General features: G+C 46.7%; 1 protein-coding gene across 6 annotated transcripts in view; it reads right to left on the bottom strand.

Annotated features, from left to right (window-relative positions):
- Positions 1-15,220: 15,220 nt before the first annotated feature.
- DLG4 (discs large MAGUK scaffold protein 4) overlaps positions 15,221-18,000 on the bottom strand; it is a 150,239-nt gene continuing 147,459 nt past the window's right edge. For 5 of the 6 annotated variants that reach the window (XM_029581061.1, XM_029581063.1, XM_029581059.1 and 2 more), the window contains exon 21: positions 15,221-17,939. In XM_029581061.1, coding sequence (XP_029436921.1) covers positions 17,833-17,939 — 107 coding nt within the window. In that variant the 3' untranslated portion in view covers positions 15,221-17,832. The remainder of the gene's footprint in view (positions 17,940-18,000) is intronic. The other variant, XR_003853104.1, reaches the window with a different exon arrangement.

Here is an 18,000-nt window from a genome sequence, read left to right as displayed (position 1 = left end):
GAGATGGCCGTGCATGTCTGTGTGAGAGCCTGTGTGCTGCTGTGTCTGTCTATGAGAGCCTGTGTGCATGTGTGTGTGTCTGTGTGAGAGCCTATGTGCATGTGTGTGTGTCTGTGTGAGAGCCTGTGTGCTGCTGTGTCTGTCTGTGAGAGCCTGTGTGCATGTGTGTGTGTGTGAGTGAGCCTGTGCATGTATCTCTGTGAGAGCTTGTGTACGTGTGTGTGTCTGTGAGAGCCTGTGTGCATCTGTGTGAACACTGTGCCTGTGACAGCCTATATGTCACACACAGGCTCTCACAGGCACACACAATAATGTGTGTGAGGGAGAAGAGAGCCTGTGTATGTGAGAGAGAGGAGTGTGCGAGAAAGTGAATGTGTTAGTGTGTGTGTGTGTGTGTGTGTGTGTGTGTGTGTGTGTATTTGAGAGAGAAAGATAAAGTTTATGTGATTTTTACTTCCCCCCATACACAATCTCAGGATGACAGGAAATCAAAATTTCCCAGGTATGGAGATTTTTTAATCATTAGTTTTAATTATTGGGTGTAATTTGATGTTTCTGCTGTTTTGAAATATTTAATTGTTTTTTGGGGGAAACAGAACATTTTTTAATTATTGGATATTTTAGTCATGAGATGTTTTGAAATACTTTATTGATGTTTGAGGAAATATTAGAACAAGTTTATGCAAGTTTTTTTTAATTATTGGATGTTCATTAACTATTTTGAAATATTCTTTTTATTGCTATGGTGTTGTTATTTTATATTGCTTGATGTTTTGCAAGGAATGTTTGGTTTTTCTATTGTTGCGTTGCATAACAGTCAGGCTTGTGGTTTCCAGTAGTTTTTGTTGGCACGTTTCTATTTATACTTTATGGCCTTTTATTTTTTAAAATATTTCTTTATTGAAGCAAAATGCAAACAACAAACGCAATCTGTGCAAACACCAATCGTAGAAGTATAGTTATAACTGAACGTATTTTCAACCTCTTGTTAGCACTAGCAGCAGCTTCTTCGCATTACCTTTACGGTCTTTTGATTCTGTATTTGGTGAGGGCCTGCCCGTATTTTAAAGGTCCAGTTCTTGCGTGACTTTAATTCTTGCTGTGAAAATGATGGCGCTTATCACTGGCTTTTCAGGCACTATGGTCCTCTCTGCCTCATTTCTCTTTTAAGCAGAAGTTTGCTCTTCATTTCGCTTGCATAGAGAAAGCGGTTTTTGATGATCTTGCAGAAAATATTTTTTCACTTGCATATTTTATTGTAACTGCTTTTAGTAGATTAGGCCATTTTTTTTTTTAAGGGACGTTCTTAGCCAATGTTCCCTGGAAGGATTGGACCGCTGTGAGCATAAAATTGATCGGCGTTTTGCATCGTGGCCGGCAGTGCTGCAGAGAGGGAGCAGTGGTGAACCGCTGCAGAGCAGGCTTCTGGATTTGTGACGTTTGCTTTGCGTTACCGGGGGGATGACGTTTGTACGCCCGTCCGTCCCCTTGCCTCGCAGGGATACTGCAGCTGCTGCAGCAGCAGGTCTGACACCACGCAAGAGTTACCTTGCATCTCGCCCTCCGGGCCGTGGAAAAGCGAAGTCCCCAGTTGGGCGGGGGATGCTTACCTGCGCGGGAAAACCCCTTCCAAAAGTACCGATGGCAAAAGAAGTTCACGGTGTTTGGCGCCAACGTCCCGCTGCGCTCCCCTCTCCCCAAAGTTCACGGTGTTTGGCGCCAACGTCCCGCTGCGCTCCCCTCTCCCCAAAGTTCACGGTGTTTGGCGCCAACGTCCCGCTACGCTCCCCTCTCCCCAAAGTTCACGGTGTTTGGCGCCAACGTCCCGCTGTGCTCCCCTCTCCCCAACGTTCACGGTGTTTGGCGCCAACGTCCCGCTGCGCTCCCCTCTCCCCAACGTTCACGGTGTTTGGCGCCAACGTCCCGCTGCGCTCCCCTCTCCCCAAAGTTCACGGTGTTTGGCGCCAACGTCCCGCTGCGCTCCCCTCTCCCCAAAGGTAACAAAGGTTCGCACTTTTCTCAAGAAAGGCCCGGGTAGCGGGAAAGCCAGCGGCTTTTCTCAAGGGGCGCTTCTTTGTGCCATCGGTATTTCCGCGCACATAACATTGGCCCATCTGTGAAATTCACCCTTTCATGCCCAGGTCTGATGCGAAAGTTGCCATTTCCGCTGTCTAAGATTTGCATTCTGGACGCTCCGTCCGAGCTGCCGGCTCGCTGTGTTGGCTCCTCGCGTGCCCCGGGCATTAAAACGAGAGCATGGACACGCGTGGTAACCCTTGCGTGGTTGTCGGACATCCCTGAGAGGCAAGGGGACGGACGGGCGAACAAAGAAGCGGAACAACTTAAAGCAAAGATGAACGAATAAGAGCCACAGATCCCCGAAGAGAAGTCTAATCCGGATTTGGAGCAATCCGGCTAATACAGCAAAGGTGAAGGCGCCTTTAATGGGGGCAGAAGACCCGCCAACAGTGTACTAAAGACGGCAGAAAGCACCAAGTAATTTGATATATTAGTAACATAATAGTCGTGGGCAGCCAGACCCTGGAAAAACTCATTGCCTAAATCTTTTGTCCACCCCCCAGTGACTTTTTCACACCAGGCCCCCTTCCTATAATGGACATAGCGATGGCCCCCACGCCGACTGCGGGTCGATGTTTCCTGTCTGATTTGGTTTCCTTCTATGACGAAAGCAGAAAGGCCTTGTGGGTGGCAGCAGTGGAACCGAGGAGCCTTTATCGCGCCAGTCCTTCAGCAGGCCGGGCCCAGTCACACACGCAGCGGAATCCGCCAAGGCTGAAGCCAGCACGGGACGCAGAGGGAGGGGGTTTGCCCAGCAGGTGCATCCCGGCCGGCAGGTGCTGGTGTTCAGTGCCCGGGCGGAAGAGGGCGAGGTTGCAGTCCGATGCTACCTGCAGAAGAGAGAACAAGGTAGGTCAAGGAATGGACGTCAGCAAAGAGAGTGGGGAACAGGTGGCAGACTGGATAGGCTGGTTGGCTCTTTTTCTGTTATCTAAGCTAAAGGTCAGGAATTAGAGGTGTGCAAAAATACAAAAGCCCTGCAAGACAATTTGCAAAAGGACGCTGTGGTGTGCATTTGAAAAATGTTGGATTTGTTTTGGGTTTTATTTAGTTTTTTCTTTTTTATTTCATTTTGTTTCTTGTTTATTTTATTTTGTTTCAATTATCCAAAATGAAACCTTCACAAGTAAAATCAGAAACGCCAAGACAAAAGGAATATCTCCTCTCCTCCCTCTCACCAAACTTGCTTGAAGAAAGGTCCTCTCTGGCTCCCTTGACCCCTCTGACCCCCCCAGTCTCTCTTGCCTCACAGATGCAGATTTTCAACGTGGTCGCCAGTCATCTCCAAGCGGGCACCATTGCATTGCATCTGCAACACAAGTGCGCTGGCCTCAGGATGACCAGCAGCCATTACTGAAAAATCCTCTGGACGACCACCGCCAGGAGGAAGGCGAGCTGGAGGAAGGCATTTAAGTGGGTTTGGTGGGCAGAAGGAGTAACCCAGACCCGGGGGCAGCTACGCCTTCAAAACAAAATAAAAGAAAATCTAAATGAAATTTCGTTCGTTTTGAAAACGAAACGAAATAGGAAACGTCAGTGATATTTCCTATTTCGTTTCAAATGCTAGCACAACCCTGGCAAAGAGATCTTTTGTCTATGGATTCGATTTCTTGCGTCAATAGGATAGGAAAACAAATTCACAAATATAAAAAGGGGCACACAACACGTAAACAAACAAGCACATGCATGTAACCTGCCTCTTACCCCTCTCCCTTCTTCCGAGGCAGAACCTCGGAGTTTAGCCCAGAATTAACTTTCTCTGTTTCCCACCCCTCGTGCGCTGGCCAACTTAAGAGATTGGGCCCGGGGGCCACGCTCCACAGGGGGTAGGTCATGTGCACCCTTGGCTGCCTCTTACCTCCACGGATTGGAAAGCGAGATCCCGGGCCGAGTGAAGCACCAGCACCGTCCTCCCCGCCGTGAGGTTAGTCGGGGGGCAGGGCGCCTCGGGTGGGGGGTGGAACACAGCGCAGGGCCGCTCTGCTCCCGCGCCGCGCCCCCGTCCCTGCGATGGAGGGAAGGAGACGCAGCCCCTCGGCGCTGCCCCCAGGATCGGGGCTGCGACCACGAGGAAGGCGACCAGCAGCACCTCAGGCCTGGCCCCCATCCTGGAAACGGTCTGTGCCTTGTGAATCATTCATGGGCGGGGGAGCCCGAGCTGTTAATCAGTAATTTTGCTTTCTAACCGCAGAACCCGTGGATCTCATGTTTGTTCGTGACCGGGGGGGGGGGGGGGGGGGGGGGAGCGCAGAGAAAAGGAGAAAGCGTAGCCTTTCCTGCTGGTGGGGGACAGGCTAACCCCGCCCTGAGTTTGCCCCATCGCCTGCACGGAGTTGCATTTCTGCTTTCCCCTGGAAGAGGCTGTGTCCATGAGACCCGCTCTTGCAGTTGTATCTAGAAATGAAACCGTACTTTTTGTGCTAATTTTAAGCACAGGGAAGGTCACTTTCAGGGCATACAAAGCTGTGCCTGGGTGTTACAAACTGCGTGGCAGGCACAGATTGCAGCATCTTTTGAAGGAAGGGAGCTGCAGGAATTGTGACCTGGGTGTATTTATAAACTACGCGCAGACACAGGCCTTAAACCAGCCCTCCCTTTCCCCCCACTGTTTGTAAGCTTTTGGGGAGGCGAATATGCTACTGAGATGCTTAACATCCAGTTTTACAGCCGGAGACCCTGTGAACAGGCCTTTCCCTCCTAATTTTCACATATTTCAGTTTAACACCCCCCCCCCCCCCCTCGCTGCATATTAAAAACAGTCTCTCCCCCCTTCCCCAAAACTCTCTAAGCGTCTCTTTTTTACTCCCTCCCCTCCACCCAGGCCGATACAGTACAGTGCGCTCCACCACTGGACGCGCGTTAGCTCAGGGATAGGTAAGGGGTTTGGAAATGATTCTTTCTTTTTCTCACCTTTTTGGCTGAAGGCTTCCATGGGTCCTGGGATCAGCAGCAGCAGCAACTCATTCGCCATCTGCCCTCACCTCCCCAACACACACACACACACACACACACATACATACATACACACACACATATATATACATACATATATACATACATACATACATACACACACATATATATACATACATACATACACACACACATATATATATACATACACTATACACATACACATACATATATACATACATTATACATACACACATACATATATACATACACTATACACATACACATACATATATACATACATTATACATACACACACATATATATACATACACTATACACACATACATATATATATATATACACTATACACACATACATACATACATATACACATATACACACACATATACTATACACACATACATACATATACACACATAGATATACATACACTATACACACATACATATACACAACAGGTGGGGCGTCAAAGCAGGTCTTTAAAAAAAAATTGCAGTGAATTTTACTTTTTCTCCATTCACACTTGCCTCACCCAATAACCTTCACCCTAATTATTTACTAGAGGTTGTTTGAAACCCACTCACGCACTACCTAATAGTCTGCGGAAATAAAACAGAGCAGTGCGGAAGAAACAGCTTTGCGTAGGCCTGGGGGAAAAAGAGCCTCCAAGTGCTGATAGGAATATGCGGGGCCCTGGAGGAATCGACTGAAATGAGGAAGCCCAGTTCGGCTGTGACACCAAAGAAGAGACCCGGTGGTGATGTGTGTGAGAGAGAGAGAGAGAGAGTGTGAGAGAGATTATATATATGTGTGTATGTGAGAGAGGGATTGTGTGTGACAGAGAGAGGGGAAGTGTGTATATGAAAGACAGAGAGGATAAAGTTTGTGCAACCCTTTCTCCCCCACTAATCCATGATGATCTCACAGTGACCAAAAATCAGAAATTCCTAGATATGGAGAGCAGGAGATTTATTTATCCTTATTGGCTTTAATTATTGAGTGTTATTTGATGTGTCTGCTGTTTTGAAATATCTTATTGGTGTTTGGGAAATTTTAATTATTGGATGATCTGTTCATCAGATGTTTTGAAATATGTATTCTTTTTAATAGTATGGTTTTACTATTATGATTGATATTTTTTTTATATTTCTTGATTTTATTTGATGTTTTATGAGGAATGGTGATGTTTTTGTCTTTCCATTGTTGCAGAGCACACATAGTCTGGCTTGTTGCAGTTTCTAGTTCAGTTCTGGTCTGCACATTTGCATTTCTACTTTATAGTCTCCTTATTAGGTGAGGGTCTGTCTGTGTTCTGCATGTGTAACTGAGGTGAGGTGGTCTATTAGCATGTAGTTTCTATGTAGAGATCTATAACAGCTTGGCTTGTTCTGTTTTCCTGATAGGAGGTATGTTGGTGTTTTAGGGCCTGATGTAATATTTGCAGTGTTGACTTTTTTTTTTTTAATTGTGAAGGGTTGTTACTGTTTGAGTCTGGCAGTTACTGTGTTATGGTATGGCAAGGTTGCTATAGGTTCTGAATACATTTTTTACAGGGTTTTAAACTATGATACAATGTTCCTGGTAGTGGAGGGAGTTTGTGTTGCTGTTACGGAGGTGACACCAAAATATTTTTCTATTGTTCTGCTCTACCCACTTTGCTGTAAACACAGGATACTGTAGAAATTGAAGTGAAGCTTTTATATTGGGATTCTATCAGTTGATTCCAATACAGAGTATAATATATTATATGGATCCCGGACTTTACTCTCATATAGAAGAATGTTGATTGATGCATTCAAATAATTTTAGTGGTAGTTTTACGCGATGGTTGAAACTGGCCAGGGGTTTCTTCGATACTTGGCTGCCAGGCATGCTCAGCACCTGGGGGACAATGGTGCAAAATGTTAGTAGCGGCACCTTCTGCTTTATGAGTGGGGGAGCATGGACAGAATTTGGCGAGAGGTGGGCATGGGTATAGCCACTGGACCCCTGCCAGGGTGCTTTCCCTGGTTCAGGTCATATAGAATGACTCCCTGATGACAGCTGCAGGAGGATGTAGAACAGAGGTTATTTGGGTGATATCCAGTTTTTTTTTTTGTTGTTTGTGGATTATTCTTGGGAGGGGGCAGATCGTGATAATTATCATAATCTGGGGTGAGCGGTGGGAGGAAGGCTTTTATGGGTCCCCTAGCAACGCCTCTGCGAGGGGGCTTTCTCTATACTGTCTACTACAGTTCAAACCTGTGCCAAGGTGGAAACATCTAGATCCATCTGCCACTCCCATGCCCATCTCCTATGCTGTCCCCTTGTCCGCAACTTGCCACTGCCAACTCAGCAGCTGCAAGGACCCCCCCCCCCCCCACACACATCAGAAACCTCTTCCAGCTTTTGAGGTTCGGGTCTTGGTGGCCCTTCTGCTACCGCCAGGACTCACCCTATAGACACCATGAGGGCCCTCTCCTCCACATTTGCTAACACTCTGTCAGTTAAATAATGGAGCTTGCCCCAGACAAGGATATCATTAACTTCAAACTCTGTATCGGAATCAGCTGCAGTGGTGGTGGGCGTAGAAATAGTCTTAGCATTAATCCTGCTAAGGATCAAGGATTTAAGAACTGAAACATGAAAGGCGTTACAGATACGGAGAGATGGAGGCAGCTGGAGTTGATAGGTTAATTTGCCTCAGTAAGGTCCACTCAGTTTGGGTGTGAATTTAATGGAGGGTACTTTGAGATGAATGCACTTTGTTCTACGCCCCACTTTATCACCTGGAAGGAACTGGGGGGGGGGGGGGGGGGGAAGCGGCCTGCACATCCTGTCAGAATGGCATTTATAATGTTCAGTGGCTCTTGTAAGAAGGGCAGGGGTCGTCTTCCAGATTGCCTGCAGATTGCTTGAGAATTGTTCTGTTGCTGGCGTCTGTGAGGATAGTCTGAGGGGCATTGGCACCCTAGGCGAGAATTAGATTTACTCTGTCTGTCTGCCCATTGGACTGGAGATGGCAGGCCAAAGCTAGGCGTGGGTGCGTGACTCTGTTACTCCTATTGCGTTCCGGGAGTCCATGCAGTCTGATAATGTTGTAGGTTTTAGGTAGCCCCTAGAAATGTTCTTTGCTTTCTTTTGACTTCGGCAGTTTCCTCCTGGTCCTCAGGCTGCAACCAGTGCTGGGAAACCTTGGCGCTATGAGCCACGCCTACTTGGGGATTTCTCCCCTATTTTATTTCCCTGCCATCCCCATGTATCTGGTCTGCTGACTGCAAGAGCAATCCTTCAGCCAGAGCAAGCACCGGCGCTCCTTCCAAAACCCTGCGGGGATGGGTCCTGAATATGGCCACCAGGGGTTGCCCTCGAGCAATAGCCGTGACTCCCTCCCCACCGGGGGCTGTGAACGCTGCCTCCCCCATCATCCTCAGTTCCGGCTAACCAGATAACTTACTCAGCTAGCTGTGGTCGTGCCGGAGAGCAGGCCTAAAGTTAACCAGATTAAACGATCCTGCTGTCCTTAATACAGTCAAGGATATCCAGCTAACACCGATATTCAGAGCTAACTGGATAACTTACTCAGCTAGCTGTGGTCGTGCCGGAGAGCAGGCCTAAAGTTAACCAGATTAAACGATCCTGCTGTCCTTAATACAGTCAAGGATATCCAGCTAACACCGATATTCAGAGCTGACTGGATAACTTACTCAGCTAGCTGTGGTCGTGCCGGAGAACAGGCCTAAAGTTAACCAGATTAAAAGATCCTGCTGTCCTTAATACAGTCAAGGATATCCAGCTAACACCGATATTCAGAGCTAACCGGATAACTTACTCAGCTAGCTGTGGTCGTGCCGGAGAGCAGGCCTAAAGTTAACCAGATTAAAAGATCCTGCTGTCCTTAATACAGTCAAGGATATCCAGCTAACACCGATATTCAGAGCTAACCGGATAACTTACTCAGCTAGCTGTGGTCGTGCCGGAGAGCAGGCCTAAAGTTAACCAGATTAAACGATCCTGCTGTCCTTAATACAGTCAAGGATATCCAGCTAACTTTGCTGGCCGGACTGCGGCTGAAAATGGACTCCTGGGCCGAATTCTAGGCCTAAATTTAGGTGCCTTGGTTTTTCAGGATCCCTAAATTGAGGAAAATTTCAGTTGAAAACTTAGGTAGGTAAATTGGAGCACCTAAGTGTAGCACCGAACATTTTATGAAGACTGACGCCGATTTCTATTTGATTTTGTATACTGCATCTACCCCCCTCACCCCCCCCCCCCCCCAAGGGAACCCAAAGCGGTTACATTTACATAATCCGTCACTGAATATAAGGAGGGTCATTTTCGACAGAGTACATAATTCAGCGCATACACGTGCAAATAGGTGCATTTCTGCCTCAAACGTATACACGTACATTTCAGCGCAAGCGCAGTTTTTAAAGGAAGGATCTGCATAAGTTAGACACCTCTAAAAGTAGGAGCATATATTTTGCACATTCAGTAATTGTAACATTTGTGCCTGATTTCCCTCAGGTTCTGCCTGGAGGTGGTTATTTTGATAAAGTTGGCTGCTGTGAGCATGTGTCTCCATGCCTGGGACCTCTCAGGATTTCAGCATCCGTTGCAGGGTCTCCGGGGAAAGGCCAGAACGGGGCTCAGCCACTCCCCTTCCTCAGTACGCCTGCAGAGAGCAGGAGAAGTGGTGCGAGCCTGGTGTAGACCCTGCAAGCAGCATGTGGGGAGAAACTGGAGAGGGGCTGCACTGCACACAGCTCAGTCTGCAGCTGTGACTCCAGGACGTGGGGATCACTCAGCTGAGGGTAGAAGGAGCCGAGACCTATAGGGGGAGGGAGCAAAGAGAGTGCTGGGGTCAGGGAGAGACGAAGGGGAAATAGGCTGGGACATCTCGGGAGGGGGGAGCAAGTGATGGATGGGAGAAAAAGGAAGAGTGGATTAGTTGGGTGGGTGGGGGGCAGTGGAAGAGAGAAAGATGATGCATATTACTCCATTCCTTCCTCCCCCCACCCTCTGCTAATCAGGGGTGATCTCAGGGTGACCTCAGGGTGACCACAACATTAAAAGTCCTCAGTTTGCTGCGCGCGCATGTTATAAAATCGGGCGTACATTTGTGCGCCCCGGGTTGTGCGCACAAATGTATACCCACGCGTAGGTATTAAAATCCGGCCCAGATTTACAAGCACCAGTTTGCCCAGCCCTTCACCTGTTCACCCACATCCTCCACACTTTCTGCAGATCCCTCATCTAAAATCTGCAAACAAAAGAAATCCCAGGCATTGTTAGCACCAAGCACATGGGGGTCCATGTCCCTGCTAATTTTCTTATTTTCAATCCCAATTTACCCTGCTAGCAGGCAGCACTGCACCATCAGTTGCTGCACTATGCTGCTCTGCTGTGCGAGCAAGGCAGGGCCCATGGCTGAGCTGATTGGGAGGCTGGGCCGCGCAGCCTAGGAGAGAAGGCTGCTGTGTCAGCACGACCCACGCACTGAAGAGAAGAGGCTGCCACGTTCAGTCCCCACAGTGGAAGAGAGTAAGCTGCTGTGTCGGCTGGGCCACATAGCCAAAGAGAGGAGGCTGCTGCTGCTGATTGCACCCTCCACATTCCAAGGAGAGAGAGAATGAGAATTTGTGTGTTTGTCAGTGTGAACAACAGCATGTGTGAGTGTGTGTGTGAGAAAAAGCTTGTGTGAGTATATGTACGTGTGAGAGCTGTGTGTGTGAACAGCATGTGTGAGCGTGTGTGAGAAAAAAGCATGTGTGAGCTTTGCATGCATGAGAGCTTGTGTGAATGTGTGTAAGTGAGCAATAGCAAGTGTGTATTTAAAAAAATGACAGAAATGGGTGGCACCTTATAGACTAACCAATTTATTGAGGCATGAGGTTTTGAGGACCAGTGTCACTTTGTCAGATGCTATGTGTGTGAGAGCAATAGCATGTGTGAGTGATGTTGCATGGGTCCAATGAGGACGCTGCTTCTACCTGTACGTTCCGGGAGAGAGCATATATGTGTGTGTGTGTGAGTGAAAGAGCATGTGAGACATATGGGAAGGAGAGAACATTTGAGAGAGCTTATATGAGAGCGAACATGTGGATGTGAGAGATGCTGCACAGGCCCAAGGGGGAGGCTGCTGCTGCCTCTATATTATGGGGAGAGGGAGAGCAAGAGAGAGACAGTATGTGTGAGAGAGCATGTGAGAACATATAGGAGAGAGAATGCATGTGAGCATTTATGAGTAGACAAAGAGTGTGTGAGGAGAGCTTGTTGTCCCCTCCCCTATTAATCCGCAACAATCTCAGGATGATTGGAAAGTGGGTTTTTTAAAATCTTTTTGTTATAATTATTGTATGTTATTTGATGTGTTTGCTGTTTTGAAATATTTCATTGGTGCTTGGGAATTAAAACAAAAAATGTATGTTTTAAATTTGTGCATATTCTTTCCAGTTCAGTTTTTGACTGCACATTTCTATTTATACTTTATGGTCTCTTTATTCTGTGTTTGGTGTGGGTTTGGCTGTGTTCTGCATGTGTGACTGAGGTGAGGTATTCTGCTAGCGTGTAGGGATCTATAGTATTTGGCTTGTTCTATTTTCATAATAGGAGGTGTAGTGATGTTTTATTTAGAGCCTGATGTAATATTTGCAGTGCTGCCTTTTCATAGGTAGGGTTGTTACTGTTTGAATGCTGACAGTTAGTACTGTTTTGGGATGGGAGGTTTACTATATGTAATTCAGTTTTTTTTCCCAGAGGATTCATTGTCGATTTGTTTTTAGTATCAAAATAAAGAGAGCACGATTTTTAAACGTCTATAATACTGTAAAGCGAAGGTTGAATGTAAGTGGCTGTGTGCTGTGCTGTGTCTGGTTCCCTCGGTCAGCTGTTGGGAGCACCTTAAGAAGAGATCAGTAAAGAGAGCGGATGATTGATGCACTCCTAATATTTCCATTACATTGGGAAAAATGAGCAGTGTGCACCCGTAATGCACATGCGTGCACACAATTAGTGGAACGCATGCATCTATGCCCTGTCATTCTCAGGTTATTTCAAGTTGATTCAAGAGTGCATCGCTCTTCATCGATGGTCCTGCTGGTTCTGTTGCTCCATTGTTAAGATTGTTCATTGCCCCTGTCCTGGGGGAGCCAGAACAGAAGGAACAAAGGGACGAGAGAGAGGAGGCCGGTTCAGGGGCAGTGGTGGCAAATTTATGCAAATGCAGAGAGGGTCAGGTGGTAAGGTTTTCCCCCTTACCCCCACCCCTAGTCCTTAGGTGTCCAGTTCTGGTCTGTGGAAAAGTGGAGAACTCAGGGGGATGGGGGAGGGTAGGAAAGGAAGGACCTATTTCTTTATTTACAATCATTTGTATCCTGCACCCTCTGAGCTTTAGGGCGGGAAACAGTATAACCTACATAAAAGCACGATGTCGATATAAAAATTCATCAAAATTGTTGGTTTCTTATTTCTTATTTCTACAGGGAGAGTCACTTGAACGAGGCCCCGGATGTTCTGTAATAACTCTCACTAGGACGAAGCAATCTGAACGAAACCATGTGCAATGTGCTCCTCGCTATATGGAGCTTTGAACAAGCTGGGATGCCCCCGCGTCGGAGTGATGAGGTAGGCGCCGGTCAGCCGTCGCGACGTTTAACCTCCGTTTGCGAGGTGGAGCAAGGTGTCGCACATCGGCAAAGAGCATAGCAGCAATTGAGTCCTTTTTCGGCAACAGGGTAAGTTCAAAGGGGCCTTGGCCCCCACAGTCGCCGGATCTGACACCACCAGACTTCTTCCTTTGGGGTATGCCCAAAGGAAAAGTCTATCAGAACAAGCCTCGCACTGTGGAAGATTTGAAGGAAAACATCCAACGTGAAATTGCTGCTATTCCCCCCGATAGGCTCGCAGACACGTTCGGGAACATGGAGCGCAGAGTCGAAATGTGTCTGGCAGAAAACGGCAATCGCTTACAGCATCGCATGTAATGCAAAAGATTACACAGACGTCAAGGTATGTAGCGTATTTGTTTGGTTCAGATTGCTTCATCCTAACAGAAGTTAGAACAGAATATTTGGGGCCTCTTTCGAGTGAATCTCCCTGTACGTTTGAATACTGGCTAGCGAGATATCAAGCTAGACTTTGGGAATACTGAGGAACAAGATGGTACAGGCCTATGAATTTTGAGGAGAAAGAGCTAAGCTAAGGAGGAGGTTGATTGTCAGTAAGGGCTAGGCCAAAAGCGTTTGGGAACAGATGTGTTTTCAGGACTTTCTTAAATTCTTTTGTATCGGTCGGCATGCGCAAAGGCAAAGGAGTGCGCAAAACCTTAAATTCATCAGCTCAATTATGAAAGAGTGCTATTTCAAACTAAACACTCTCAAGAAACTTAAACCCCTACTACACTTCATTGATTTCCGCATGGTCCTAACAAGCCACTATATTCTCCAAACTTGATTACTGCAACGCCCTACTACTAGGCCTCCCCAAAGCTTCCACCAAACCCCTCCAAATGCTCCAAAACTCTGCAGCTAGAATCCTCACCAAGAAATATCACATTACCCCCATCCTCAAAGAGCTCCACTGGCTCCCAATCTCCTTTCGAATCCTCTACAAAAGCCTCACAATCGTCCCTAAAACCCTACACAACCATGACATACACTGGCTCAATGACGCCTTACAGTTCCACACCTCCAACAGACCCACCAGCCCTGCGCGCTCCTGCTCCCACCCTCACTCATCTCATATCCACAAAGGAACGTGCCTTATCCGTTGCAGGGCCCACGATATGGAATTCCATGCCCCCTGATCTGCGCCAGGAACACTGTATTCAGAGATTCCAAAAAAAAGCTAAAAACCTGGCTTTTCAAACAGGCCTTCCCTTAACTCTACCCTCCTCCTTTCCGTACTCATACTTATTAGCGTCAGACTCCCTCAGCATCCCCCCCTGCATCCCTCTCCTACCACCTAACCGACCCTTATGAAAGTGTAAATAATACGACCACCTATAATTGTACATAATTTCCACCATGTTGAATTATATCATTGCTGTTACATATCCTAACCTTTCCCTTATCTTCTTTTTTTGAGCTTCACCGGTTAAATGTATTTCTTTTCCTCGTTAATCCGTTCCGTGTAAACCGATATGATGTGAAAACGAATTCCGGTATATAAAAACTTGTAATAAATAAATAAGGCTGTGGGAGGGCGTTGCAACGCGCTCTCTCGCATGCATGACAGTCTAGCTGCATGTAGGCAGGAATTTCCAGTAGAGCTTGAGAGTCCAGGCGGAGGGCTGTAGAGGGAATGCAGAGTTTGAGGATACTATGTGCCCACGCCTCAGATCTTTGAAGTACCTAGCAACATCCTTGGAAGAAGTGATAATTTAATATTCGCAGTTTGATCAGCAGGTGTAAAAAGCATGCGAGGATGTATCCGCAGGCTCCGTTTATACAATACTTAAATGTTTGTGCACTTCCAAAACCTGCCCTGGGGATGCCCTCAAATCGCCCTCTCTCTGTGCATGCTTTTCCACGTGGCACGACACTACACTCGTACTCCAGCCTTTCCGCAGTTTCACTTCCCGCACATGGAAGCTATGAATGCACGCACACACACACACACACACACACACACCCACGGTAGTCTTTGAAAATCACCCCAATTAAATACCTCAAAATATAACCTAATAAAGCAAATAGAAGATGTTCTACAAACTCCTTTATTAAAAAAAAAAAATGGTCATGAAGTGCCCTGCAGAGAACCCTGGGGGTTTTGAATCCCAGGACGGGAGGTCAAGTCCTCTGCTTGCTGGGCGGGCTAGGGCTGGGAACGCAATGGAAGCAGCTTTCCCAGCCTTGTAGGGAAAGAGTCCCGGTCAACCGGTGGCCAGATTCAGGGCTCATGATTGTATGGTTCTGGAAGGAGCCCTGGTCCATGGCACTCTTCCCCGCCCCCCCCCCCCCCAAAAAAAAAACAAAAAAACTTAGCAGGGTCACTGCAATGACTGGGCTGGATAAGTCAGGAAGACATGTAGAATAGGAAAAAAAAAATCCCAGGTAGTTGCTCGTGGTGCCAAATCAGAGCCCTGGTTCTGATTGTGCTAGAGGCCAAAATGAGCAGGAAGAAACTGCTGAGTCCATTCCCCCCTCCCCCCGAAAAAAAAAAGTCATGCTCCTGGACAAAAGTAACAAAAAAAAAAAAAAAAAAAAAGAGACCTTTCAGTAAATAATTAAAATTTTTGTTTATTTTCCAACGTAAAATCATTAACCCTTTATAGACTTTAGGTTTTTAATCTCTCCATTTTTTTTTTTTTAAATCTTTTTCTTTGCAACCGCGTATTCTACATATTTTATATACGGATGTGCTTCTGTGGTTCGATCCGTTAGCCTTTTCGGACTCTCTATACATATATATATATACACCCACACAGTGCAGTCTGCATCACTGCTTCCCCAAAAGGGCACTGAAGGAATATTTCACAGGAGAGCAGCGAGGGGCAAACAGATTCCAAGGAAGGGGGGGAAGTGTAACCCACCCTGTCTGCAATGCACTGTGGGGGAAAGAGCCACACAGACTGCAGTGCGGTAGGGAACCAAGCGAAAATTTTGTTTCCTGGGTTTTGGCGATACCAGTCCAAAGAAAATAAGAACTAAAAAGAGATGGGGACGGGCGGAAGGACTCGAAAGGCGAAATTTATACCATTGAATAATTTTCAAAAGTCATACAGAAGTCCCCCTATAAAAATCGGTTCAAGTTTCCTTACAGGGATGCTCCAAATCTTCTTTAATTTACAAAATAAAATAAAGGAAAAAATAAAAACTTGCAAAGTCCTCCTCTGTTTTTACAATACAGACACCTGCACTGTGATACTTTAGAATACTCAAAATAGTCACAAAACAGATATAGATATATTATTTTTTTTGTTTTGTTTTTAACCAACCTCCCGCCAAAAAATATAAAATTACTAAGTCGATAAAACTTTTTTTTTTTTTTTGCCACCAGTCTGTTTGCTGTCATTAAAGCCACGCTTACCGATGTCCATGCCACGAGAGAACCAGAAAATGAATAATTTAAAAAGAAAAGTTAATAATTAACAGAAAAAAAACCCTAAAGCATTAGAATCATAACTAAGACACAGTCCTCCCCAGTTATACGGAGATATTAAAATGCTCTGGGGGGGGGGGGGGGGGGGGGGGGGGAGAGAGAGAGACAAAGAGAATGAGAAAATCGCATCATCCACCACGGCCATACAACACGGCAGAGCTCAGATCAACTCTATTTGTATTTCACGTCTTTGCTTTGCTTCTTTTTTGAAGGCAAAAGAAAAACCTAAAAAAAAAAGTAGATTAAAAAAAACCAAAAAACAACCAAACAAAAAGTCCGGAAAGCACCACATGTACATTTCTGGGTCAGCCTCCAACAAAGATGGCCTCCTTTGCCCCTTCTCTGGGGTTGCCATTAGTTTTTGTCTCAGAACAAAGAAAAGAACAACAAAAAAAACAAAAAAAAAAAAAAACCACCCTTATAATCCAAAATACAAGCGTCTTCCTTCCTGGCGATTTTTTTTTTTTTTCCTTTCGGTGACTTTTTCCGTTTTTTGCTTTGCCTGCTCATCGTTTGCGGCCTATTTGGGGAAAAAAAAAAACCGGGCCGTGGAGTGAAATGGGTCCTCACATCACCACCTCTCCCTCCCCCAAACAAAATCCAATGATTTTTTTTTTTCTGGAAACAACCCAAAAAATGAAAATCTGACACACACACACACGCATACAGAGCTCCAGTTTTTAGAAAGAATTGTTCTTCATGAGACAGTCTAAATTGAAATGTTTGTTTCGATTTTTTTTTTTCTTTTTTAAATGTCTGTTGTCCTCCCGCTATGCCTTCAAAAGCTTTCCATTTTGCCGTCCTCGTTTTACGGGCGGGTTCGTTTTTTTAAGCCTCTGTCGTTTGCTTCATGGCGGGACTTCTTCTCTTCCACTTGCTGGGTTTATTGTCTTTTTTTTAATTAAAAATTTTTTTTTTTTTTTTTAATTTTGCCGTCACAGGATGCATGCACGGGTCCCACTGGCACGGAAGAGCGGTCATGAGGGAAAACGAAAACCCCAAAACAAACTGGAAAAATAAGACAGCACAGCTTCCTTGGATGAATCTTGGGGGGGGGGGGGGGGGGGGGAGGAGAGCAGGAGCAGAGGGAGGCCACCCTCCACCCCAGGTCTACCAAACATGCAGATCCAATCCTCGTGTGGCCCCCATTCCATGCACAGAATTGCAGTTCTAATTTTATTTTATTTTGTTTATTTTTAGAGTCATCGATGGTGGGAGGGGGCATGGAATAAGATTTGGACAGGTTCTGGTGCTTTTGGACTCGACTCTCCCTCCTGGCTTATCTCCTCCCAGCCGCTACCAGCGGTCAGTACGGGATCCAGCAGACTCCCAAAGTTTTTGCCGTGTGATCTGAACCGCAAATCCCTGCATGCAACGGGGGTGGGGGAAGCAGGGCTGGAACAGTTTGCGTGGTTGACCTGGAGGGAGCTGGCAACCCTGGATGGGAAAGAGATGCAACCGAGCAGTTCCTCGTTGGGCGCCAGTAACGGATGGTTCTCAGCCCCTGTCCCTAGAGGCGCACCTCGCCGGTCTGGTTTTCAAGATGTCCCTCGCGAAGATGCAGGAGAAGAGATCTGCCTGGATGGGGGTGGGGAGGCCTAGTGTATTCGCCCGGGGCTGCCTGGAAACCTGGCGGCTCCAGTATGGCCCCTGGGCCAGGGATGAAAACCACTGCTTCCAGGCCGCGAAAAGGCAGGCGGGGCGCGCCAGCAAATGGGACGGCTTGCGGAGGTCCTAGAGTCTTTCGCGGGCAGGGACCCAGATGTAGGGGCCGGACAGCTCCTCGATGATCCGTTTCACTTTATGGTAGACCTCTTCGAAGCTGTCTCCCTCTACGATGGCTGCACGGGACAGGGGAAACGGGGGCAAAGGAAGCAAGAGGTCCTCGTGTTATTCTCTTAT

Source organism: Rhinatrema bivittatum, chromosome 16, assembly GCF_901001135.1.
Source record: "Rhinatrema bivittatum chromosome 16, aRhiBiv1.1, whole genome shotgun sequence".
NCBI lineage: Eukaryota > Metazoa > Chordata > Amphibia > Gymnophiona > Rhinatrematidae > Rhinatrema > Rhinatrema bivittatum.
The sequence above is the reverse complement of the archived record's forward strand: the minus strand, read 5'-3'. Positions and strand labels throughout refer to the sequence as shown.